General features: G+C 38.3%; 4 protein-coding genes across 4 annotated transcripts; 1 reads left to right on the forward strand and 3 right to left on the reverse strand.

The window, feature by feature from the left end:
- Positions 1 to 538: 538 nt before the first annotated feature.
- On the reverse strand, positions 539 to 24,609 carry LOC107561364 (17-beta-hydroxysteroid dehydrogenase 14-like). The gene is made up of 10 exons (XM_016245800.1): positions 24,592 to 24,609; positions 2,731 to 2,996; positions 2,606 to 2,644; positions 2,412 to 2,515; positions 1,948 to 2,014; positions 1,669 to 1,760; positions 1,466 to 1,570; positions 1,314 to 1,381; positions 1,078 to 1,174; positions 539 to 995 (listed from the first exon to the last, which is right to left on the reverse strand). Exons 2-10 carry the CDS (start codon positions 2,816 to 2,818, stop codon positions 852 to 854), a joined length of 804 nt encoding a protein of 267 aa, XP_016101286.1. The 5' UTR covers positions 2,819 to 2,996; positions 24,592 to 24,609; the 3' UTR covers positions 539 to 851.
- On the forward strand, positions 4,011 to 10,641 carry LOC107561361 (potassium voltage-gated channel subfamily A member 7-like). The gene is made up of 2 exons (XM_016245791.1): positions 4,011 to 4,717; positions 9,435 to 10,641. Exons 1-2 carry the CDS (start codon positions 4,037 to 4,039, stop codon positions 10,344 to 10,346), a joined length of 1,593 nt encoding a protein of 530 aa, XP_016101277.1. The 5' UTR covers positions 4,011 to 4,036; the 3' UTR covers positions 10,347 to 10,641.
- fgf21 (fibroblast growth factor 21) lies at positions 12,085 to 13,876 on the reverse strand. Its single transcript, XM_016245801.1, has 4 exons — positions 13,750 to 13,876; positions 13,362 to 13,439; positions 13,026 to 13,129; positions 12,085 to 12,439 (listed from the first exon to the last, which is right to left on the reverse strand). The coding sequence occupies exons 1-4, from the start codon at positions 13,874 to 13,876 to the stop codon at positions 12,125 to 12,127; spliced, it is 624 nt and encodes a 207-aa protein (XP_016101287.1). The 3' UTR covers positions 12,085 to 12,124.
- On the reverse strand, positions 16,701 to 23,358 carry LOC107561343 (putative sodium-dependent excitatory amino acid transporter glt-3). Its single transcript, XM_016245767.1, has 7 exons — positions 22,953 to 23,358; positions 21,802 to 21,820; positions 20,880 to 21,113; positions 20,111 to 20,305; positions 19,393 to 19,527; positions 18,793 to 19,225; positions 16,701 to 17,871 (listed from the first exon to the last, which is right to left on the reverse strand). Exons 1-7 carry the CDS (start codon positions 23,356 to 23,358, stop codon positions 17,668 to 17,670), a joined length of 1,626 nt encoding a protein of 541 aa, XP_016101253.1. The 3' UTR covers positions 16,701 to 17,667.
- Positions 24,610 to 26,756: the final 2,147 nt, after the last annotated feature.

Here is a 26,756-nt window from a genome sequence, read left to right on the forward strand (position 1 = left end):
TTATTATTAGATTAAGCTCTTCAGTCATTAGTATTTACTGTCTTTGAACTTGCATATACTATAAAAGCAGCACATTTCCAGCTGTTTAATACAGGACTCACCAGATCTTTTAATGGCCACATTTTGATATCAAAAGATTCATAACAGTATCAACACTGCACACGGTTTGGCTTACATTACTATCTCAGAATAATCCCCATAGGTGGCATTTTAAAGAAGTTCTGACATACTTTTCCTAGCTACTATTAAATGATCTGACAACAATGTAAATTAATGAAGCTTTTTAATTACTACAAATAATTTTAGAAATACAATGTGTGAAGCAAATCACAACCCGTCAAGACTCACTAAAGATTTGAAAAATCATTACATCACAGATAAAATTGGATCATTGTCCAACAAACTGTCCAGGGAATGTTTACATGTAAACATCAGTAAGTCTTTGCACATTCATGGTACTGTAATTCACAGTGCAGGTCTCTTTCATATAATATTTAACTAATATTTGCATTTAAAAATGAAAAACTCAGCATTTAGATTAATTAATTAAGATTTCATGGATACACCGAAAAGTCCAATTACTATTAGATATACAAACAACTGGCTTAAATTTAAATTGAACAATTATTGCACCATTTACCTGATCATGAAGCAGCATGAAAGTACGAAATGGCAAGTAAAAGAAAAACAATTTTTAATTGCTTAGAAGTTAAGTCAACTTTCAAGAATGTGATTGTTTAACGTTAAGCTTAAACTCGTTCAAATAAAAGTTGTGCATATCAATTTGAAATGGTGCAATGATTTAGAAAAATCTGCAAAGTCATTTCATGGAGCTTTCCATCACAGTCTGGTTATGGAATTTGGCTTTTGAAGCCGTAGTTCAGTTCAGCCCCTCCACTTAGAAACAAATCTATCCCAGTACAGAAAGTGGCATCAGCAGCCAAGAAGAGGGCAGCTAATCCACTCTCAGTCTCCGTTCCCATTCGACCAATCAGCTGTTGAGTAGAAATATGTTACTATAATATATTCAGCAGAACACCATTCTTCTATTGCTCATTTAGCCTTATGAACACTTACCTGAGCATTTTCTCCCCCCTTAACAGTGGCAGCAGCATCTTCTGTGTGGTCTGCAAGCTCCTCCCACAGAGGCGTCATTATATTGCTTGGAGAGATGCTGTAAAAGAGTTTGAATGTTAGTAAACAGCATGTTCACAGATAGCAATTCAATAGGATTAGAAACAGAGATTAAGATATAAATAAAGAAGTAAGGGACAGCTTTAGATGTCAGGGGGACTGGGGGTAATGGCACTCACCAGTTCACTCTCACTTGATAGCGACTCTCGTCCACAGCCATTGCTTTAGTCATGGCAGTGATGGCCCCCTTGTGGATATATGTGAGTATTACTGTTACTTCCAACTTGTAAGATGATCACGTAAAGCACTCGGGACAAGCAGAGAAACTCACCTTGGTTGCCACATAGGGAGCCGCATCTTTTTGACCTATTGAGGCGACAAGGCTGGACAAATTGATGATGTTTCCTTGTGTTTTACGCAGATACGGCAGTGCATACTGACCCAAGGTAATGAAAAGAGGTTAAAAAAGAACAAATCAGTCATTCTGCACAAGTAAATAGACCAAACCAAAAGTTTTTTACATCACTTCCTTACCTTTGAAGCAAGGAAGTAACTGATGAGGTTCAGATTAAGCAGGTCTCTAAACTCCTCTGCAGTGGTTTCATCTGTGGTCTTGTGAGGGGGGTCTGATAGAGGATTGAAATAAAATATTGAGAAAAAAAATTATTACGATTTTGTAAAAATAAAAAATAAATAATAATAGATTTTTTTCTCCAAATAAATCTAAAAGCCTCTGGTTAAAATAAAATAAAACAAATAAAAAGTTCAAAGTACAAAAAAATGTAACAAGGGTTGAATAAAACGTTGACTTACGCCACCCAGCATTGTTCACCAAACAGTCTAATTGTCCAAACCTCTCAATCGTCACATTGATTAACCGCTTCAAGATAAGATATGATCATTAAAATCAATCAAACAATACATTTAGAACTATATGACATATTTGTTTTGAAAGTCCTTATGTATTATAAAAATAAAATAAGAAAAACAACATTGTAATTCGAATTATTTAAAAAAGCCTAACCCACAAAACAGCACAAAAAACGTTTATACATTATTATTATTTTTATAATACGGCTCTCAAGTTTTATATGGAGACCTTTTCAAAAATAATAAAAGAACTTAAAAGTTTAATTGCTAATTACTTATTAGCTAAGTATTACTATTATTTTATCCGTTTCCTCTGCATTATGCATTTGCTCTCATGCAAATACAAGTTTAAGAAGAAAAGGGAAAGATAAAAGTGTAAGACAGATGTTATGACTGAATGAGGATACCTTGATGTCCTCCTCTTGTGTCACATCACATGACACAAACCTGCATGATCCCGGTCCTTCCTTATTCAGCGCAGATTCAAGAGACTGGCCAGCTGACAATTCAGCTGACAATTGTAAAAAAGAAGGAAACGTTATTGCATTTACTGGTGAAAGAAACGTAGAGCTAAAAGGCTATTTGAAATCATATCACATACTCTCTTGTGCGCAGAACACAACTTTGGCTCCGTTTTGCACTGCAAAGCAAACACGAATTTAATTTGACTTACTCTCCCTTTTCTCTCGATTACTTAATGGAAAGATAAATATGATAAACCCTTACCAAACACTTTAACGATGCCCCTTCCAATGCCTCTAGTGCCCCCAGTAACGATGACAACTTTGTTGACATAACGCTGAGCACAAGCCATGCTACTACGTTATACGTTCACTTATGTGTACTTATGCAGCAAATGTAAATAATGTCAAATTTCAGCACAGTACTGACCGAGTCTGATCGAGTAAGCGGTTCCTAAAGTACTGAAGTCATCTGATAGAGAAGTAGTAGCTACCCGATGTCATGTGTGTGTGTGTGTGTGTGTGTGTGTGCTTTGGAAGATATTAACTTGCAAGGGACTGTGATGCTTTTGTTGAACATTTTCACCCCTCACCTTCATTTAAGTCTTGTTTTACACTTGTTTTATATTGACAGGTTGTTTTGGTGTCTTCACATAAACTGGTTCTGTTAACAGGGATGGTTTGATAGTCTTGTTTTTTTTTTTGGCAAATGTATTTTTTTAATTATCGATTTATATATTTAATTTTATTTATTTGTTTGAAGTCTTGTAGTCTTATTCTCAGGGTGAGGTTCAAAGTGGTAATGGATCTGTCTCCAGGAGTCAACACAGGGTTCGGATAGAGTACATGAAATGTTTGTATATGATTTCATGAAATGGCAGGAGAAGTTTCTGCAGAAGTATTTAAGTATAGATACCATCTTCAGTTACATAACTGGAATGGGATTGTATAAATGTCTTGTTGTAGAGCAGATTATTTTTCTATTACACATTCTGTTGCACACTTTAATTCAATTATACCACTTAGAAAATAGATACAAGTATTTTGCATTATAAATGTGTTTTTTATTTTAATGTATTAAATTAAATTGTATAACACCTAATCTGTAAAAATTATTTTGTTGTAAATAAAAAAATGGATTATTGGAGTATGTTTTTCAAGAAAGTATACTATTTCAGTCTTTCTACTTTCACATAAAATTCAACATGTTATTTGTTGTTTGTATTTGTAATTATTATTTTTTTTAGCAATTTCTGAGTGCAATGCAATTAATACAATGTAATTAAGTTTAAATGTTTTAAATTACATTATTATTCCATAGACAGACAGACAGACAGACAGACAGACAGACAGATAGACAGATAGACAGATAGATAGATAGATAGATAGATAGATAGATAGATAGATAGATAGATAGATAGATAGATAGATAGATAGATAGATAGATAGATAGATAGATAGATAGATCTAACACCAATTTAACAAACCTTTGACCGCTGGGTTCATGCTTGGCTGAAATGATTGTGTTTCTACTCAATAAAACAGACTGAGTGAACAAGAAAGAAGAAGACATGGACAAAGGAGAAGAATCGGACAGGGGAACGGAGGACAAACAACAAGCAGAGGAAGAGATCAGCGAAAGTGACAAGAACCTCAAGGACCAGCGCAACAAGGCAGAAAAGGGGGACAAAGAGAAGGGTGATAGGAAGAGAGAGAATCGAAGATCTGGTTCAATGTGGAGAGCAGGTTGGGCGCTGTCCGAACGACTGGCCATCAATGTGTCAGGCATGCGCTACGAGACACAGATTCGAACCCTGGCCCAGTTCCCTGACTCCCTGCTCGGTGACCCTCAGCGGCGTCTGCGCTACTTTGACCCACTCCGAAATGAGATCTTCCTGGACCGCAATCGATTCTGCTTTGACGCCATCCTTTACTTCTATCAGTCCGGAGGTCGGTTACGGCGGCCTGCCAATGTGCCTCTGGACGTCTTCATGGATGAACTGCGCTTTTATGAGCTGGGAGAGGATATCATGGCTCGCTTCAAAGAGGATGAGGGCTTCCCCAAGGAGGAGCCTCGGCCCCTGCCAGACAATGAGATCCAGCGCAAGCTGTGGATGCTCTTTGAACACCCTGAATCCTCTGGAGGCGCGCGCATCATCGCCATCATCAGCGTGATGGTGATTGTGGTCTCTATCCTCATCTTCTGTTTGGAGACGCTGCCTGACTTCAGAGTAGAGAAGGAGCTGAGAGAGGTGAGAGGAGCAGTGGAAAGACATGTCAATGTTACAGTGTTTGACCAGGTGTCTAGCAAACTGTTATCAGTTGATATTCCCATACAGAAAATGCAGGATACATTTTTTTTATTAAAAAGTACACATAATGCACAAAACATGACCAACAAGCTCAAGCCATAGTAATAAGAAAGAATGTTAGAATGGCTGTTAGCATGAAGCAGATGGGTTCCTGAGCATATGAAGATGAATGAGCATAAATAAAATAACATTTATAAATATTCATATATTATTTAAATTAGCATGAAATTAAAATTCACCCTATCGCTTTGCTAAGAATGTTATTAAGAGTGCATGTTATTGATCTTATTGTGAACGATTCATCCATGATATGTTTTTTTTTTTTTTTTTTTTTACAAATTTTTAATCAAAATGTCATAACTTGGGGGAAAGACTTAAAGACTTAAATCCTGCACTTTTTAATAACTGACCTCATTAAGATTTGCCTTGGTCCAATCAACAACCAATGGACAGAACCAAGTCCCAAGCCCCTGAATTTTTGTTTCTAAATAATCCATTTCAATTAGATGTACTTCCATTTCAATATGGAAGAAAGGGTCTTTTGCTACTTCCGTTATGTTGCAACTTTAATATTACATAATTTATTTTATTTTTATTTTTAACTATTAATAGCTATCAATAACTATTTAAAATATTAATTCAAAGCCTATATGTGTGGTCCCATTTACTGTTGTTCTGCGAATTCCAGTAATTTTAAAAGGAATCCACATGACTGGGGATTTAAGTGAAGACGACAGATTTCCCCACGCAGCTTTCGCAGCAGTTTCAAGTTGGTCATGCAGGTTATCTGTGTCGACCAACAGAAAGCTGCTTGGTTTGAAATTGACTCTATTGTGAGCTGTGCTTCATACATCATTACACTGTTGACAAAAGAGACTTTTTATGCCTGCGAAATTTTGCTAATGTGTCTGCACCTTCTTAGATATTCTCAATGTACTTGACTGTCACTCAAAATCCTATTGAAGTGAACATGTACGAGCAGCGTATAGTCACAAAAAAATTCCTATTCTCATAGCATTTGTGGCCAAGTGGAACAAACACAGGTGTTTACATTTTTAATGGTTGACTTGTTGTTCTGTTGCCACATTGAATTAGCCTACCGGAAATAACAGGCTACAGTGTTGTGTTTGTATTATGTAATTTTTAGTGCACAAACTCATCTAAGTAGTGTGCTGTGTAAATGTACACTGCATACTGAATTTCTATCAAATATTAAAAAAAAGTTTAATGCTAAACGCTAAGGCATTCTTACTGACTATATATAGTTTCACATACAAATTAAAAAATGTGTACACATTTCAAATCACACAAATAAGGGAGGTTTAAAGTGTGAGAAGTTGCATAAAAAGAAAACAGCAGATGAAAAGTTCAGGAGCAGAAGAGAGTGTAGGTTTATTGCTGAGATTATTTTAGACGTGTCGTTAAATCTGATACACACATTGGGAGTAGAGACACTGGGGGGTTGGAAAACAGTCAAGTGACTTGTCCGTGGAGAGAAACAACCGGCGTACACAGATAGAAAAAAAGGGAAGGAGATGAGAAATTACAAGATGACAGAGATGGTCCTCACTGCAGAACACAAGATCCAGGGGGCGAGGTTGGATCCAGATCCAACTCCTCCCACCTTACATATACCTAAACCTACCCGTCTCCACCCCCTGATCCCTAAACCCACCCATCTCCACCCCTAAACCTACCAATCTCCACCCCCTATATGTGGATCCAACCACGTCCCTGGATCTTGTGTTCTGCAGTGAGGGGCTACTGGGGGATGACAGGTGACAGTATGAAAGAGCGTCTGTGCTTGATCGAGTGAGGGAAAATAGAGCGACACAGGGTGGGTTGGGACTTGGGAGCAAGGAGGGAAAGTTAGTAAAGAGTATCAAATTAGTTTCCCAGCAGCGTCCCAACTGCTTTGGCACAAGACCGCAACCTCAACACGCTGCCAAAGCAGCTCAGTAATTCTGCATGGATCAGACAGTCAACGACCAGTAAACTAAAGCGGTTGAGAGAGAGATTGTACATTCTCAAGTTTCACCTTAGAGATCTAAGGCGTTATTTTTAGAGTAAGGACAACCCTTCAGAGCATATTAACACAGGAGCTTGTATTAATAAACAGACCCCCTCGAATGCTGAGATAGGAATGGAAACACACTTTCACATCATCTTATGATGACTTTAGCAAAATCTAAATAAGCACTACGATAGGGAACACTTAATAGCCAGCTAGCCAGAGACAAGATTACACACCACACGTGCATACAAGCTCACGTCTCACATGTCATATCTTCTAATCTCCTATCTTACTATTTAAAAATCTGTTTTCCATTCAAACACACAAGGTTTAGCTTTGCGTTATACGACTGGAAACTTAAGTAAGGTTATATGTGTTTATGGATACATATTTTAAAATACCCCTACTCTGGTTACCTTTTACTCACATCTCACTCACGAGTAATTTTTTTATGGAGTCAGAGTGATAAAGAGCAAAAATTATTGACCTTTGAGTGAAAGGTCATGTACTGTGACCCTAAAAGCAGAATGGGACATTCAACTGCACTCAAGAAGTGGGTGTCAAATGGGCAAACAATTTGTTTCAGTCAGGCACTCATTTGGCAAAGCACGTTTGGCCTCAACAGTTTCAGAAGTTAGCTTTCTATTAAACAGTTTTATTAACTTAAAGCTACAGTATGTAACACTGTATGCCCTCTAGCGGTTAAAAAAATAAAACTGCATGCTCTGCTCCTCTGAGTCTGCATGGATGAATGTGGTTCGCGGAGGAAGCATTAAAATCTACATTGAATAAACTAAAATAAACATTGAAATCTAAAAAAGGCGTCACCATTATGCTGTTGTTTTGACTTATTGCAAACACTGATGTTTTTAAATAAATGACGTAATAAAAGTTACAAACATTACAAGTCGTTAACACTGGACAATAGGGATGTAACGATTAACCGCGAGCCGGTTGAAAATCGATTAAAATATGTGACGATTCAAATCGGTTGAGATGCCAAACAATTTGCGATACAATTGGAGTAGGAGTTCATATGACTGTATCTCTGAGGGGCACTGACTGTCTTTAGAAAAGTTTACGTATATATTTTTTTCATCTTGCCTCTGAACAATGCATATTAAAGTAGTGTTCATAAACAGCGGTAACCCAGGAAACACTGTATGATTGTTGTTCATAAGCGCCACCTGCAGTCAGAGAGTGAATCTGCATCTCATTCAGCTCGTCTGCTGTTTCTTTCAGATATGTTTTATGTAGTATAAAACTAAAGTCAGAACATTCTGTTTTTGCTTTAGATTAAAAACTACTCACGCTGCATGTATGCTGCATCTTTGTTTGGAACATGAGTAAATCCAGTGGTTGTCTCTAATTTTAAATGGAAAGAGCACAGTCAAAGCCTTAGTTTGTTCATATTAAGAGATTTATTTTATTTGTGTAACTTACTTGTTTGATTTGGGGTTTGTTTTAAAATTTCAATTGAGTTTTGTTATATTTCAATTTCACAAAGAAACGTGCAGCAATAGCCTAATAAAACGACACCTTTTCATTTACTGTATAATGTCTTCAATCTCATTTTGTAAAAAAAAATCGTGATAAAACTGAATCGTGAAATCAAAATTCAGAGCTACATGGCTATCTATCTGTTCATAGAATTTCTTACCTGTTAGGTAATATTATATAAATAAAAAAATTATAATAATAAATGTAAATAATAATAATAATAATAATAAATTGCTGGGTCAAGTTTTAAGCCTTTCCAATCTCTGAGTTCTCCCACATCTGAAAAGCCAAGCCAATATTGATTCAAGTTTTATTATGAACTCCGTTGCTTCCTCTTTGCTTGTTTATTTATTTATTTTTTTATCTTTAATTTTTTACACACGTTTAAGGACCATTCACATGAAAAACGTTAATTATTGATAACGATATAGTTCTACAATTCGTTCGGAATTTAAAAGAATACGTAATGTGAAATGTATACATTTATACAGTTTTTACAAATGAGGATGTCCACAAAAGGTTTTGTCAGATTTAGCTCACTTCTGGTTACAAATTTGTTTCCAATATGGTTAAGTAGGTGCACACACACAAACGTTTGTTTTTGTGAATTGTGGGGACATTCCATAAGCGTATAGGTTTTTATACTGTACAAACTGTATGTGCTATTGCCCTACACCAACCCTACACCTAACCCTACCTCTTACAGGAAACTTTGCGTACTTTTACTTTCTCAAAAAAACTCACTCTGTATGATTTATAAGCGTTTTGAAAAATGGGGACATGGGGAAAAGTCCTCATACGTATGTCACCTTCTCGTTGTAATACCTTTCATACCCATGTCATTATACAAAATTTGTGTCCTCATGTGTCACAAAAACGCGCGCGCGCACACACACCACACACACACACACACCCACACACACATAGAGATGCACAGTAAATTAAAAGTAATAGGTTGTAATCACACAGATAATATCTAAAATATATTGAAAGCACAGAAAATAAGAATTTCAACATACCTTGACTTCGCAAAATGCACTTTATACTCTGTTTAGTATGTTTTTGAATGTCATAAGTTTGTTTCAAATTTCCATATCTAATTTCTTATCCTTATCTTTTTTCTTTTCTCTGTCTCTGTTGCAGCAAATGGCATACCAGGCTATCCTTGCTGGAAACAGTACCTTGCACAGCCTAATGTTCTCTCCCTTTCAAGATCCGTTCTTCCTGGTGGAGACCATATGCATCTGCTGGTTCTCGTTTGAGCTAGTGATGCGTTTCACCTGCTCTCCCAGTAAGATGTCCTTCTTCAAGGATGTGATGAACATCATAGACTTCTTCGCAATCATTCCCTACTTCGTCACGCTCGGCACGGAGCTGGCCAAGTCTAAGGGAGCGACACCGTCCATGTCCCTGGCGATCATAAGGGTCATCCGTCTTGTTCGGGTTTTCCGGATCTTCAAGCTGTCTCGCCACTCCAAAGGCCTTCAGATCCTGGGCCAGACGCTGAAGGCCAGCTTGAGAGAGCTGGCGCTGCTCATCTTCTTCCTCTTCATTGGAGTCATCCTGTTCTCCTCGGCCGTGTACTTTGCTGAGGTGGACAACCCTGGAACGGCCTTCACCAGTATCCCAGAAGCCTTCTGGTGGGCTGTGGTCTCAATGACGACAGTGGGGTACGGCGACATGTACCCGGAGACGGTGGGCGGAAAGCTGGTGGGCTCCATGTGCGCCATCGCCGGCGTGCTCACCATCTCGCTTCCCGTTCCCGTCATCGTTTCCAACTTCAGCTACTTCTACCACCGTGAAACAGAGTGTGAGGACAACCAGGAATACACACACGTCAGCACTTCCCTTTGGGAGGAGGAAGAAGATGGGGAAGAAGGAGAAGATGCTGAGGAAGGGCCTGGGGAACAGGGAGACCGCGTTCCTCTCGAAGCAGGCGCGGTCTATAGGGGGATCTGCGCCCCTCTGAATGGAAGTCTCCTGGCTGGGCTTTGTGCAGGTCAGACCGGAGTGCAAAGTGTAGGGAGCGTTTACCCGCTGGTCACCCAAGTCTAATAGACTGAAGATCAAAGAAGAGGAATGAGAGATGGAGGTGGTCCTGTGCCATGTTTAAAGGACACTGCCTCGCTGTGACTCACTGAATGTGTGGGGATGATGGGAAGGAATAAATGCAAGAAACAGAAAACGATTGACGAAGAGGCTGAGAAGGTACAAAATGCAGATGCAGTATCTAAAGGAAAGGTATGAAGAAGTTACAAAAAACATTGTCTTTCTAACTATAAAACATCTATAAAATGTTTCCTAACGTTCCGGTAACCAAACTTTTATTTTGACATCACAACCTTAAACCTTGAAGTCACCATGAAATCAAAATTGAAAATTGTTATTTTTTAATGGAATACTGTAGTGTTTATTATAAATAATTTATCCATGCACTTCATTATTTTTTTAAAATTCATGTGCCCTCGTAATCTTTAATCAAAAAACGTTAACCTCCCCTCCCCCTCAAAACGACTCGTCTTCTCTTCCGGTCAGGAGCTATGGCGCAAGGGCGGAGCTAGTGACGTGAGATGCTTCCCTTTATAGCACTGACACCAGTCATGAGGGAGTATGTTACCCCTAAACATTGAAAAGATATTATGATATTACGACAACATTACTCTTAGGACATCGCAAACTATTTTTTTTCATGAATATGACTTAACCTGATGGAGGACTCGCTCAGTCTCTCTCTCTCTCTCTCTCTTTCTCTCTCTCTCACGCACGCTGTTTAGGCATGTTTTGTTCCGTTGATCGTCGTCATCATCCTTAATAAATAAAACATTTATTCATGCTTGGGTGTCTGCTGTGAATCCAGTGGAGAGAAATCCCCCAACAACACTAACTGCAAACTGGCATTCAGATCTGCCTCCATTTTGTTAGCAACGCCCCAGCTTCCAACAATCCAATCAATTCCCGAAGGACGAAATCAAGTCCCGCTCTCTCATTTCAGATGCTGTTTCACTCGGAAATACATCACAGTAGAGAAGAAAAGACAATCGCAACTTCCGTTTCATGCCACTTTAAATCATTGAATGTATTTATTTGTGAAACAATTTTTTATCTATTCAGAGAGCGCCATCTCAATGCATTTGGAAAAAAGAGCTGAGCTGTGTTGTGCAATAAAAGCATTCGCACCTTTGCTTACTGGAATTGTCGACATATATATCAGACTTATTTGTAGGAAGAAGAGCCACGCGGTGTCATTTAAATGTCATGTATTTTGTCACCCGGGTTGCAGCCATGAATGTGTCAGGGATTTGTGTGCAATGAATGGATAAAGTCTTAAGCATCATTCATCTGGAACAGTTTTGTGTTACTGCTGTTCTGACATTGTTGAAACGCTGTGAATGAATGATGTGTGTTTGTGTGTGTGTGTGTATTCAAAAGCTTTTTAGGAAAATATGTACAGTAATACATAATGTGTGTATGCTCTATGAATTGTATAACGCTGAGCCATGTTTGTGTACTATTTATTAAAATTTTTAATCACACAAAAACCATACTGAAATGATGCAGTGGTCTACAAAACGAACAAACTGAAAGTGGAATCTTCTCCAGCTGATATCTCATGTCATTTAAAGAGTAATATTTAAATGAATAATTGTATGATGTTTCATATAACAATATTTAAGTTACTTAAATTAATTTAAATAATTTTGGACCATAACAAATAAATAAATAAGTTCAAATAAATACAGTTTCGGGCAAAAAAAATACAGTAACAAAACATTTTAAATCTTGCAGTCCAGTGATAATGTAAAGCATGCCTCCATAACCGATGTTCTCCATCCTCATTTCTTAGTATGCAGACTGGGACTGAAGATAGTCTGTATGTGTGACTGATGTCCTATTCCTAGTGGGTCGTCAGAGTCCAGGTTTATGTCCTTAATATAATGTTTCACATCCTGTATCTGGATGTCCTCTTCTTTCCCCGCCAACTGAGTATTCATAACGGGGAGGAACCGAGAACGTGTGGCACTGTGTTTCTGCCCAGACTGCTTTGAGAGCAGCGACACAGGAAGCTTAGAGTGTGGAGAAAGGAAAGAAGAATATCCATCCTCCAGTAGCAATTCCTGAAAGGTGCAGTCTCCTTCAGAGTAATGCAGCTGAAAAAGAAAACAAAACTCAGTACCAAGGTTGCATTTATTTGATCAATATGTTATATCAATATTTTATATATAATTTTAAAATGTCATTTGTTTCTGTGATGGGAAAGCTGAATTTTCAGTATCTGATTATGATGATCAATTTTGAAAACAGCATAATTTTTTGTAAAAACCATGATACATTTTTTTCAGGATTCTTTGATGAATTAAAAAAAAACATTTATTTGAAATATTTTTTTTGGTCTCATCATAAATGTCACTTTTGATCAATTTCATGCCTCACTGCTAAATAAAAGTATTAATTTCTTTAAAAAACTATTACCTTAACTATTTAAGGTATGAATAATTAGCTTAACTATTTTTTAATAAAATTATATATTATAAAATCGTATATTTTGCTTGTACAATTTGCTTTTAAATGGAAAAATCCATGTTATGTATACACTGCTCTCGCTCTCTGCTATACTAGAATGGTGTCTTTTTACCTATTTGTCTTTTTTTTCAGTTTTATAAAGTTTTTTATTTATTTTTAAATGAACATAATCTATTGGATATTTCAAATTTGTAAACGTTAGTATGTTCAGACCTGTCCTTTCAAGTTGTCTTCATCATCAACGCAGAGGAAGAGAGATGTAGCCTCACTCTGGATGACCGTCTCACCCGCTTTCACTGAACGCAGTTTCAGCACACCTGCAGAGCAGCAAACAACACCACACTTCCGTCAGCACCGTGATAATTCACACCAAAATGACAACAATTATTGTTATTATTTCCATAACCCTTGCTTTCACAGTTATTATGAATCATTATATTTTCTGATAAGGTATTCTGAGAAGTAAGGCTATAATGATGGTTACATGATTACAATAGTACTCTAACAGTAAACTGTGTTCTTTAACTCTTGTTTTCAGCAGTTGCTTACAGTTGCGCTTCTTTACTGGAGACCCTCTGACGGAGCCATCAGGTTTCATTTCAAGGAACATCCCATGCTTTCTGTTCTCTAAAATGGACAAAAACACACACACAGACACATGAACACACTTATTGCCATTACCTCAAGCCAGTCTTTGCTCTTTAGGAATAAAAAACACGGTACACTTGCAGTGCCAAATAAATGCCCTGAAATAAAAGGCATAAAGTTTCATTGTAACATCACCGGGCCAACTAAAAAGGATTGACTGATTCCAGATAGCCATGTTGATGGAAGAAAGTACCACATGTCACAGTTACCCATAAGCGGATTCTAACATCTAAACACTGCAGCTCAAAAAAAGCAGCAACTATTGAAATAGGTTAAAGGTTAAGATTACCTGTGTAGAGCAAGCGTTCCCTGACTTGTGTGCTGAACGGCAGAAGCACGTTCTGTACAGGAACATACATACACCAATGAAGAGGAGGAAACAGAGCAAAAAAAAAGAAAAAACAGGTAGAAAGCATGATTGACCGAACCAACCAGGTGGGCATCAATACAAACGGATGGTATCCAAAAGTAAAAATATCCTCAAAAATAAAACACTCTAATAATAAACCTTAAAACGGACTTAAAATGTAAATGATATATAAAAACTAAGAGGATAACTCCAATTTGTGCAAAAACAAAACAAAACATAAAAAAACTGAGTAGCGATATCTCCAAGACCTCCAGATGCTAAGATGGTCTACACAGAAGACATGTCCCATATTTATATGGTACGCATGAGAGAGTGACAGAGAATCCATGAGTCACTCCAGTACGAAAAGGAAAAATGATAACAAACTTGTTTTCAGGAAATGAAGGAGGATAAACTGATGGTAAATCTCACATGGCTATGCCAGTCATGCCATTGAGCTCAGAGGACAGGGAACCCCTGACTTCTGGATCGAGAGGAGAACATACAGTATATTAGTTTGCGTATTGCAGATTAATAATCACTGCTTATTTAATATAAAGTGTTTAATTTATTTCCCAGTATTGAGAGGAAATGGGAGTGGAGGTGGCAGTATAAACAGAACAGAGGCCATAAAAAAGCACTCAAAGGGGGTTTCGTGCTCATCTGTGCATTCTCACCTAGGAGACGACAGGATGTGAGGACACTACCGTCCCGTCAGCTAGAGAGGGCAGTGTGGCATCAAGTTAGGATCTAAACTTTTTTAATGAAAAAGTGTGCATGTCTTATCTTAACAAAAGTTAGCACAAACATGCTAACCCGGTCTCTCAGTCTTTGTTTGATCTCTGTAAATGATTAAAGACTGAGGTGTAATTGGACAGCTGGACTCCATCAAGTGTTGACCGATGTCTTTTATCATAGAATCCGAGTCCCTGAAAAAATCACATCCTTTTCCCCAATTGCCATTTTGCCCTTTCATCCTAATACAACTCCTTTAAGCGTTCCCATTCCGTCTCTGTGACGTACAGGGTCCCCACAATAACGTCAGTGTCCCTTGTAATCATCTGTCTCCCGCCTCACTGTTGTCCTGGGAAGAATGAGGAGGATTGATGTCTTTCTGGCCATCTGCTGCACTCTCCCTCACTCTTCTTTGAGCGGATTAAGTGTTTTGATGTCTTTGTCTCATCATTGTGTGAGGAAATTTTGACTCCGTGTGCATGAAGGGATTTCGTTCACCCACCGGTCTTAATACGAGAGCGAGACGGGATTTAAACGTGCCTCGTGTTGACATCGACTCTTACACAAGAAGCATTAAAGGACAAACCACTCAATAAGTGAAATAAATTGTTAAGATTTTATTATGCACACCATAGACAGCAGCTGATTTCATGGGAAATGAATTAAAGTCTTTCAGACTTTTTTTTAAATACACGAGTCAGACAAAATACATCATGAATAACAAGCTACATTTTACTAGTTCAAGTGCAACACTAGACAATAAAGATGCTCCATAATAGCAAATGACAACAATATTAACATCCAAGTAATTCTAGAATTGTAAAGGAAAGAAAAAAATCGCTTTTTTATGGGGTTGTTCTTTTTATAGCTTAAGAGAGAGTTTTTAGAACTGTCTCAGAAATACTAATGCAAACAAATGAGATGATTGTTGATGTAAGATTACAGAGCTAGAATATTCATTGCTTATGATTTGGGAAGGATTTGATGAGGAATTTGAGAGTTCATACTGAAAACTGAGACGAAAAAATAAGGCTTTTTTCCCCCTGACTTCTGCAAAAGTATCTATTTGCTCTTCATTTTATTTCAAAGGAGAAACTATTAAGATATTAATATTTTCTGTTTTATTGTATAAACACTACCATTCAAACGTTTGGGGTTGGTAAGATTTTGAATATTTTCTAAGTCTCTAATGCTCACCAAGGCTGTATTTATTTGATCAAAAATACAGTAAAAACAGTAATGTTGGGAAATATTATTACATCAGTCATTACTCCAGTCTTCAGTGTCACATGATCCTTCAGAAATCATTCTAATATGCCGATTTGCTGCTCAAGAAACATGTATTATTATTATTATTAATGTTTAAAACGGTTGTGGCGCTTAGTATTTTTGTGGAAACGTAATATGTAAAATATGTAAAATGTCATTTCAGGATTCTTCGATGAATAGAAAGTTCTGTCACAGAAATCTTTTGTAACACGATGAATGACTTTACAGTCACTTTTGATCAATTTAACCCTTTAACTGTCACCCGTCCCCTCTGTGGGACGCCTAAGTTTACTTCACTATATTACAATTAAATCCTAATCTAATCATGACAAACTATATATCGTTGGAAAGGTCGAAGACTCCTAAATAGATATTTTACCAATGTTTTTGTTAAAAAATTATGTAGGAAAATAGATTAATTTTTGGCAAGAGTGCACCTCAAAAATCTACATCATAACAGTAGTTCTGAACTTTGTCAAAAAAAGTCTTCTTTGTTGCCTTTTTCTCTATCACACTTTAGAAATCATCAGAAATTATATATCAATTGAAAACTTTAAATCTCAAAATTCATCCTTTGAAACCCATTTTTTAAATCAAACATTGCATTATCATGAAAATGGTACATCAATATCATGTTACAAAATGTTTACGTTCATGAATTATAAAAATGTAAGTTTGGATCGTGCACTTTCACGTCTATGTTCAAAAATGTGAGCGACAGTTAAGGGGTCAATGCATCGTTGCTGAATAAAATATGAATTTCTTTAAAAAAGTGACTGACCTCCAAATGTAACTATTATAATCTAATACTATTATAATTTGTAATTTTACAGTAATTAATAATTTAATAATTAAATAATCTTTATTTAAAAGAATTCTTTGGCAATATGTTGTAAAGTAAGAAAAATTATTTTGATTAAAAAATATCTAATTTGTGGAAACAGGCTGGATGTGAGTGAGAACTACACTGTCATTCATACAGTATGAGAGTGGACAACCTGTGTGTTGTACTAAAGTAAAGTACTACGTCAGGTTTGTGTAACTGCGCTTGTCACACCCCGATGTCACACCCACTAATCTAAACAGTGTATTGGTAAATCTGTACATGCAAATTATGTTTTCGGTGTATGATTCACATTTTTAAGACACGCGGATAGGGAAAGAACATGAGGGGTACGGGAAGAAACTGCCTCATATTACTCACAGCTGCTTGTGACGTCCTCGCCACCATCGCAAGAAAAACCCAACAAATCATAGGACAGGAGATTTGGAACAACTTTGGACTGTTTATAGGAACCAACTGCTTCGACTCATTTGAAATGCCTGTTTATGTTGCACTGGCAACTGAACAGAGGACATCTCAACTATAAAAGTAAACTAAGGCAGCTCAAATGAGTCAAGGCTATATCTTTTCCCTGAACCATTGAGTAAGTCTGGGTTTTACAGTGCAGTACAGTGACATCCAGTGTTATAACCAGTGTCCCAGTAGCCTAGATAAATTATATGATAGGAAAGTCAACAAATAAATAAAATCGAGACTGGCAGAGCATGTGCAATACATGCTCAAAACCATTCATCCGGTTTATTACTGAAATGCTGTAAAAGCAAATTAGCTATAAGTTACAAACAGTTACTGTTGCTAGACTGTAAAGCTGATACTAAGAAACATAGTGAAGCCCAGTGAACACTCCTTTCACATATGTCAAGTTTCTCAATGCAAAACAAACACACAACACACCAAGGTACTCAAAGTCTTTGCCAAACAACAAAAAAGGCCAGCTTTCATCGAGAAAGGTGGGTTCTGAAATACAGAAGAAGTATTGTGAAAATGTGGTAAAGCTTTGTCTGTTTTGTTCAGGGCAGGTCACAAGGTGGGATGGCGTGGTGTCTGTCGTACGTCGTGTCGTCACTTTCTTCTCCGTCGCTCGCCTCGTCCATCATTCTTTCTTTCTCCTCATCCTCCTCAGTCTCGCTCCCTTTATCCCGTTCCCGTTCCTGCAGTCTCTCTCTTTCCCGGTTTCTGCTTCTCTCTCGGAAACCTCTGGGAAGAGTGGTAATCTGCGGGATGTGAAGTGACGGGTGTCAAGGACTTTTAACAGCATATCCACAACAAAAACATCTCAGTATAAGAACATCGGAATTAGACTGAAATGCATAGTTTACTCACCCTCATGTCATTACAATGTCATTTTACAGGAAAAGATATTGCAGTAAATATGCTACAGTAAAACATGTTTTTAACTATAAGTTAACACATACAGTGAAAAACGATTGTGGTGAAATTACTATCAAACTTATGGTTGCAAGTAAAATGATGAATTACTGGATAATTTACAGTGTAAAACAGTAAAAGGACATTCCCAGTCTCATTCCCAGATTTGTTTTATTACTCTGATGGTGTTTTGTCTTTTAACAATATATCATTTAATTAAACGCACAAGTATAATTAGCCAAATATACATACACCAAAATGCCATCTTGTAATAACTGAAACACTTTTCTGGAAACCACAGCTACCATTTTTTTTAATCACAAATTTAAAAGCATATTTGATTAATCAGTCCAATTTGTGAACAAATCATTCAGATCGGTTTTGTGAACTTGATATAACACATCATTGACAAGATCGGACTCAAAACATCTGTTCACAGATCGGACAGTGTAACTCTACTAAACACGTCAAGAAGCTTAACAGTGAATAATGACTTAGATCTCCATCTGTTTCTTGCAAAAAACAACTGTAGTCTTGTATTAAGACTTCGCAATATAGTAGCCCACAAGCTGTATGGATCAGTTCTGTGGTATATGGAAAAGAAAAAGAGTGACTTTTGCATTCCACAGAAGAAAGAAAGTCATGCAGGTTTAGAACGACATGAAGAGGAGTAAATGATGACTTTTAATGGTGACATTTTAGGTGATCGATGTATTTAAGACCTAAAACCTAAGCATTATATTTATATTTTATGAATGAAGCCTCACCTGGTTGTCATGAGTGGGCAGGGCGCAGTATCCAGGCTCCGTCCTGCATAAAAGACGAGGGGAATGTGTTCGGAAAGGCCTCGGGGAGTGAGAGCACACGGAGCGAGGGGAGGGTGAGCGGATGGAGTGAGGTGACGGAGAGCGGATGGAACGGGGCGAGTGCGGGATAGAGTGCGATTGAGACTGTGAAGGGGTCAGAGACGGGGCGTGATGGTTGAGCTTTGGGGGCCGCGGGGAACGAGGGGGCAGTTCGGGCGGTTTGAGAGGGTCTATGAGGTCTATTTCAGTGAGGAGAGGTGGAGGGGGGACAAACACCTCGTCTGATAGAGGGATGTCCCCGTCGATCACGGCAAGCTCTGCCCGTGATAGGTGGTCCACAATGCCTGCCCCGAAAGAGTCGCCTACGACGTTAATGGAGGTGCGCATTCTGTCACTGAAGACACACAAAAGACAGCTCTAAAAGCTGACACAAAACAGCTCAGGACAGCTGTTTATATTCATGAGGACAGTTGATAATTAGTCAGGACAAAACCAGGGCCGTCTTCAGGGGGTTGTAAGCGACGGCCCGTACATAACCCAAACAGAGTTGTTTGAACTCACAGAAGCCAATCGACAGCAACGAGCAGGCTGATGTCTTGAGTTGGAAGGCCCACAGCGGTCAGGATTAGCAACATGGTGACCAGACCCGCACTGGGAATACTGGCCGCTCCCACACTGGCCAAAGTCGCTGTCATACTGCAGAGAAAGAAAGAGAGGGGGTTATACCACCATGACTGAGACAGTATGGGGCGGCACTGACAGATGTGATCTATTGAGGGGGTGGGTGAAAAAAAAAAACAAGTTCAATGGAGGAAAGAAGGAAAATAAGAACAAAAGTAAAATGTAAAAGAATTGGAAGAAGATGCTAGCTCAGTTAAAGGAGGAACATCTGTGATGTAGCTGCAGGTTAAAGTTTTGTTTTGGAACTGTATTACAATTACAGAGCCATAGTAATAAAAAGCAATTTGAATAACTGTAATAATAACCAGATTGTTATGCCACAACACAAAGGATCATAAGACCAAACACATGATGTGTGTGAGAACTAGCAGGCAAATGTTTAAAAGAGACAACAAATGTCATTTTAAAAATGGATTATACAGAATCAATTCTTATCTGAACAAATAAATAAAATAAAATAAAAAATACAAATTTGCAGTCATTGTTCATCTAGTAAATATGGAAAATGACATCAGAGCAAACCAAAAAGCCCATTAGAAATAATTCCCTCCACTGCAGAAGCCACAATTTGTCTGGTTTCAGTTTCACATCTCCTTACCTAACAGTAACAATCTGTCCTCCATCTAGGGAAATGTCATTCATCTGAGCGATGAAAATGGCTGCTACAGCCTCATAGAGTGCAGTGCCATCCATGTTTATGGTGGCTCCAATGGGCAGCACAAAGCGAGTCACACGCTTGTCAATCTTTAGATTCTCCTCCAGACAACGAAACGTCACTGGCAATGTCCCAGCACTGAAAAAGAGAACGTTAAATTGATTATAATTATCTAACAAATGCTAATTTGTTGTTTGAAAAATTGCTCCGACTAAACATGAATCCAAAATAACGCCCAAAAACTAATTATTTAAAAAAAGTTGACAGGATTGCATGCATATTCTGTGCCAAACTGACAGTTGGTTTGACATTCAGAAAATGGTTTGGCGCAACAGATGTAAACCCAGATTTATTCATAATTTCCCATCCATTTAGACTGATTAATCTTTCTAGAGCTCTATTCTGGAGAACATCAGAAAGTGTGTTTGGCCAGATTAAGTAGTGTGGATGATTTATGTGGGGTCTAAAATATAAATCATCTGATGTGTGTTGTTTTTTTTAAGTCATGTTGGAGTTTATATTAAAACATCCACATACCAGTTTAAAATATAATTTTTCAAAATAAAAAAATGTAAAAGAGAGAAAAACTGAGAAAGATCTTGCTTCTCAAGACAACACTGTTTAACCAAAAGTGACGTTTAAATCTTCAGTCTGCCAGAACACTTAAATTAGCATATCACCATGAAACACGTGAGGAGTCTGCTGTCTGTACCTGCTGGCCGTTCCCAGAGCAGTGATCCAAGCCTGGAAGATACCAGAGTAAAACGTGAAGGGGTTTTTCCGAGTCACGGCGAAGAATATGACTGGCAGGATGAGCCCGCCATGAATGATGAGACCGACTATGACCGTGACCATGTACATGCCGAGCTGCCTCGCCACCACTTCCAAGTCACCGATAGCAGCAATTTTCCCACAGATGAGGGAGGCAATGCCTACTGGAGAGTACCTGAGGACAGATTTGTTGAGTTATTTAGTGGTTAGTTTAGCTCTGTTTAGAGTACATGTCAAGTGTTTTTTTGTAATGTAGGGTTGCTGAGCCATAATAATTGTTCTCTAATTTTGTTTATCAAACATTAACAGTATAAAATAAAAACTAACTTTAGTACAGTTTTTTGACAAACTCAATCAATCAATCAATCAATCAATCAGTTTGTATTTGTGGCAATTAAACAAAATTAAATAAAAAATATGAATAAAATAAAATCAAATTTGTATGTGTCTTGGCAAATGTGGTTTTGGAAAATTTTTTATTTTGAAAAGTATTATACAAATATGAATTGGAAATCTGAAAATGTTTATTTTTATATTTATTAGAACTTTAATGTATTAATATATGTATGTGTGTGTGTGTGTGTGTGTGTGTATACACTTCTTCTTTTATCTTTAGTACAAAGGCACAGTTATTTATTTTACATGTTTTTTTTATAATCTCACTTTTTTATTCACACAGTATGTCTTTATTCATATATATCTGCCTTTATATTTTCAGAAGGGAGTATTGGCCCAGTTTCGCAACCTGAACACCATATGAGAAGATGTTACTTCTTATGTGGTCTGAATTTAAATCATCTAAAATGCTGGGTATAAATATTGCACCGTGTGTTATGGTAAGCAACAGATGATGTTTATTGTACCATTTGAACAGTTTACATACTGTGAACGGAAAACACAGAACACAGTTAGTTACAGATGGGACAGTCTCAGGGCTGAGCGGAGACTGACTTTGTTGTCATATGCTTTTATTTTGGGGTATTTACTTATTCCGTGTTTGTTCTTTTAATGTTCAAAATGTATTAGAATATGAAACCGACATGTTCCTTCCCACCGTCTCACTCCTTTTGTGCTGTAAAATGGCCTGTTAGCATTACAGATCAAGTGTTTCATTTCTGCAGATATGATTCATACCCCAGTTTATGGCCATTTTACACACATTTTGCAGAAAAAAAAAATAGTATTTTGAATCATTCTGTTATAACATAGTTGAGAATCATCTTTATACAAAGTTTGATTAAAAAAAAATCTTGAAAACTAAAAATATATTGGTGATTTAAAAAATCAATTGTTTTTGCCTATGCATGTTCAGTCATGTCTTTTTATTTTTTTAAAGAAATTGAGTCCCAATGTCCTCTACCGAGGACATAGCATAACTTATGAATGAAATATCTTTTTTTAATATATATATATTTTTACATTATTTTTAATGCTCTAAACAATGTAAAGACATGGAAAAAAAACTAACTTTTTCCTAAAACTTTTTTCTCGGGTCTTAAGAGGTTAAATTAATTTAAAAAGGCGTGAACGTCACAAATGTTTCACAGTGTGCTGAGTGAAGCCTGAAGTCCAGCATTTTCATTTTATATTAGAAAAAAATCTAAGGAAAAATATTTCCTTGAGGTAGGTGTCTGGGAGTTTTGGAGATGGCACAGAATGAGCAGCTCTTGACAAATTGGGAGACCTCCCGGGCCATGTTGGGCCACCAGTAGCAATTTTGGAGGAGTGAGAGGGTTTGCTGGCTGTCCAGAGCCCGGAGATGAATGAATGAGTGTTCAGTCATGACAGTGTCGCCGCTCCTCTAGTGCTAGCTTGATGGCTAGAAGTTCTCTGTTGCCGATGTCATAATTCTTCTCCGCCAGGGACAGCTTTTTGGAATAGAAGGCACATGGATGGAGGATGGGAGGCTATCTGTGATATTGAGATAATACCACTCCTTCCCCTACTGTTGAAGTATCCACCTCCACGACGAATGGGAGTTGGGGATCCGGGTGTGCGAGGGTAGGAGCGGTACAAAATGCCTCTTTGAGCTGGTGGAAAGCGTCAATGGCAACAGGCGTCCAGGACAGAGACTTGGGCTTACTCCTGAGTAGCGAGGTGATTGGTGCACAGACTTGGCTGAAATTGGAAATGAACCGGCGATCGAAGTTGACAAAGCCCAGGAATCGTTGAAGTTCTTTGATGGTGCTTGGTTGCGGCCATTCCTTGATGACTTGTACCTTCCTCTGGTCCATGTGAATTCCATGATGGTCGATGACGTATCCCATGAACTGGATAGAGTAATGGTGAACCTCGAACTTCTCCAGTTTGAGATAGAGGTGGTGCTCTCTCAGCTTCCAAAGGACCTGCTTCACGTGGTGGTGATGTTCAGCTGATGTACACCATGACAAAGTGCTGGAGGTAATCCCAGAACACCTCATTCATGAATCCTTGGAAGACCGAGGGTGAGTTGGAGAGGCCGTAAGGCATTACCTGATATTCGTAGTGGCCATATGTTGTCACGAATGCCGTCTTCCATTCATCATCCTCCCGGATCCGAATGAGGTTGTAAGCTCTATGCAGGTCCAGCTTAGAGAAGATGTGAGCTCCACGCAGCCGTTCCAGGGTGGCCGGGACCAGAGGAAGTGGATAACAATACTTGACCGTTTAGGAGTTAAGGACCAGGTAGTCTATGCATGGCCGCAAGCCTCCATCCTTTTTTACCGACGAAGAAGCTTGATGCCACGTTTAATCAATATTGACTACAGATCTTGTCATATTATTAATATTAATATTATAATATTATGTATTGCATTATCTTAAATATGCACTATATACACAAATCATGTGGAAGTAAAAGAAACAATCACTACTAAGCAGAAAAGAAGTTCATTTCTAGATAGTTGAAACTGAAATGAAGTATGTTAGAGCAGTAATGTAATCATCAGCAGAATTTAGAAGATTCACACATCTGAGGTCCTTTTTTGAAACATTAAGTGTGTGAATGCTTTTTGACTTTGAATACAAACTTATTTGCCTTTTGTAGCTATTTTGCTAATCAGCTCCTGATGGGATATCTTTCATTGCACGTGCAAATTCAATGCGGTGCGTCTGGGTGCGTCAACGGCACTCACTCTCGTTTAAACTCGTAATAAACCGGTGAATAATATGTCCAGAAAGTTTATATTTAGAATACATTGCAATCACTCCAAAATAGATGACAACAACTCACACACCTGCATTAGGAGCTGTACTTCTTTACATGCCTATTTAGCCGTTTACTTCGCAGCACCTGAAGGATGTGTTCGTTACAGCAAACATTCAGAAGGCGGGACCCGCTTTGAAATGGCAACATTAATTGGTTTAATTGCAGGTAATCAACAATACTACCAATGGCTCAAGCCTCCGTTACCTGGTCTAAAATGACATTTTGGAATTAGCAACGGAGGCGTGGGATGAGATGTGTAAGAAATTAATCCCACCTTCAAGAGTGTTTTAAGGACAAAAACCTGACGAGTGTCTTGAAATACAACATCTCAACAATGTCTTGAGGTGTGGTAACTGTAGTATATGTGGAATAATTTACTACGGTCTGTTAAATTATTAGAAACCTCGGGTATGCATTATTTTCTAATAATTCAAAGGGCCATCATCAATTATTCCTGGAAACCTACTGTGTGTGTGTGTGTGTGTGTCAGATTATAATTTCTTTACTGTGTATTGTTTACTATGAAAATATATTGATGTCTTTTAAATTACATATCACATATTACTGAAGCTAAAAATGGTCAAATTTAATTTTCAATTCCAAAGCAAATTTTAATTTTCAACAAAACTTTTTGATTAGTCTTCACTTAACAGCTTTGACTGCTAACTTAACATAGTTTTAACTGGTAAAGTTATTTAATTATCCAGAACTAGAAAAATCACAAAAAAAGTGATCTTTGTTTTAAGTCAAGCATTGAGGAAACAATGCTTGTGCATAGCACGGACAGAAGCAGATTATAGCCATTAAGATAAATGGAAATGCTAATGAATTGCTTTTTTTCCAGGACTAACAAACTTCCTTGGCCATGCCCTGCTTCTAAAAATTGCTCTGGACGGACTTCCGGTAAGATGGCGGAGTGAGAAGTCGCAAAGTTTCTGCCCTTGAGTATTACTTTTGCTTATATTCATCATTTCTAGCACGTCCGGGGCATCTGGCATTATAGCACGAGGTTAATCAGATTTGAATAAAGTCCATTAGTAACCTAGTATGCCGAGAACCAATACGAAGAAGGCCGCAGAAACTGCGGAAGAAAACGCGCAGGTAACAGACATGGCTGCTTCGGCACAGGGTGATGATATCCGCAAACTTCTCGGGGGTATCAGATCAGAGGTCACGGCGCTCAGAACAGAGATTCTCTCGGAGCTGAAATCTTCCATTTCTGCTGTGAAAACATCGCTGCAGGTGCAGGAAGGAAAGATAAAGGATGTTGAAGCATCACTTACCGATGTAGATGGTCGCGTTACCTCCTTGGAAACCATGTGCGCTGCTTTGTCGAAGGACAACGAACGGATGAGGGCTAAACTCGACGATTTAGAAAACTGTTCGAGGAGAAATAATGTCAGAATAATAGGCATTCCCGAGCACTCCGAGGGCACACACCCGACCACATTTATGGAGGAACTCCTACTTGAAGTCTTTGGTAAGGAGAGCTTCGCCAAACCCCCGGTGGTAGACAGAGCACATCGTTCCCTGGCCCCCCCACCGAGACCAAACCAGGCCCCGAGACCATTTATCGTCCGACTGCATCACTATCAGAAGAGGGAATTCATTCTTCAACTCACGCAGGAAAAGGGACAGCTTCTATACAAGGGTTCTCGGATCCATTTCTATCCAGATGTAAGTGTGGAGGTCGCCAAACGAAGAGCTGCTTTCAACCCGATTAAAGCGCAGCTTAGGAAGGGCGGTATCGAGTTCGGCCTTTTTTTCCCCGCATGCTTGCGAATAACCCACAACGGTATGAGGCATTTCTTTGATTCGGCTCAACAAGCTACCGAGTTTATTCAGGGTGTTTTGTCACACACAGTGGACAAGTAGTGCTTATTATGTAATGCTAAACAAATTCATTGTTGACAGTTCAGTGGACATATTCAAATCCATCTTTGTCTGAACGGTACTCATTTGCAGTTCCGCGATGGTGGACGGTCAGCTCTGTGAACGATACATTTGGTGACTCTGTTCAGGACTATATATGTTAATATTGTTCTATATCTTTGCCCATGTGTCAAGATGATAACATGCAATTAATATTGGTTGTATACTGAATGCGCCACCGGGCGTAATTGTTAATTGCTAGTCAATACTGCTTTGTCAGTTTCAGTTCAACAGAGCAGGAATAACTGGTAAGTGATGACACGCTGTAAACCAGTGGATGTTTGGTTTTTGATGGTTATTGTATGGGTTTTGAAATGGGGGAGGGTTGGGTTTGTGTGCGGCATGTTTTATCAATCAGCATTCAATAAGCACCGGTTCACCTTAGCAAACACCTGTCAGGGTTCTGTCACTTCGGTCTAGTGTAATTCATAGTTTTGTGACAGAGCCCTGACACTCGCGTCATGTCATTGTTTTCATGTGAGCGTGCGGCTTCGAGTGTGCTTGAGCCGTGTGCTCTCATCTGCGTGTACTGTTTCATGTTGGGGCGTGGCGTTCAGATCCCGGCACTCATGTCTTGAGTTTCGGTTACGTGTCGGGGTCCAGACACTCGCGCTCCATGTTCTGTCTGTTGTGGGAGCGTGCGGTCTCGAGTTCGCTCGGCCGTGCGCTCTTCTGTCCACGTGTGTTGTGTTTTGTGAA

This window comes from Sinocyclocheilus grahami, unplaced genomic scaffold (genome assembly GCF_001515645.1).
Source record: "Sinocyclocheilus grahami isolate Dianchi unplaced genomic scaffold, SAMN03320097.WGS_v1.1 scaffold768.1, whole genome shotgun sequence".
NCBI lineage: Eukaryota > Metazoa > Chordata > Actinopteri > Cypriniformes > Cyprinidae > Sinocyclocheilus > Sinocyclocheilus grahami.

Coding starts and splice junctions, on each gene's coding strand:
- LOC107561364 (XM_016245800.1), bottom strand. CDS start 2,818: ATGGCTTGTGCTCAGCGTTATGTCAACAAAGTTGTCATCGTTACTGGG. Junction 2,015..2,411: donor CACAAGAGGAGGACATCAAG/GTATCCTCATTC, acceptor CTTATCTTGAAG/CGGTTAATCAATGTGACGAT. Junction 996..1,077: donor AGGGGGGAGAAAATGCTCAG/GTAAGTGTTCAT, acceptor TCTACTCAACAG/CTGATTGGTCGAATGGGAAC.
- LOC107561361 (XM_016245791.1), top strand. CDS start 4,037: ATGGACAAAGGAGAAGAATCGGACAGGGGAACGGAGGACAAACAACAA. Junction 4,718..9,434: donor TAGAGAAGGAGCTGAGAGAG/GTGAGAGGAGCA, acceptor TCTCTGTTGCAG/CAAATGGCATACCAGGCTAT.
- fgf21 (XM_016245801.1), bottom strand. CDS start 13,876: ATGCTTTCTACCTGTTTTTTCTTTTTTTTTGCTCTGTTTCCTCCTCTT. Junction 13,130..13,361: donor TCCAGTAAAGAAGCGCAACT/GTAAGCAACTGC, acceptor GCTGCTCTGCAG/GTGTGCTGAAACTGCGTTCA. Junction 12,440..13,025: donor AAGACAACTTGAAAGGACAG/GTCTGAACATAC, acceptor TTTCTTTTTCAG/CTGCATTACTCTGAAGGAGA.
- LOC107561343 (XM_016245767.1), bottom strand. CDS start 23,358: ATGAGGTGTTCTGGGATTACCTCCAGCACTTTGTCATGGTGTACATCA. Junction 19,226..19,392: donor GTTGCTGTCGATTGGCTTCT/GTGAGTTCAAAC, acceptor GTGTGTCTTCAG/TGACAGAATGCGCACCTCCA. Junction 17,872..18,792: donor TGCCCACTCATGACAACCAG/GTGAGGCTTCAT, acceptor CACATCCCGCAG/ATTACCACTCTTCCCAGAGG.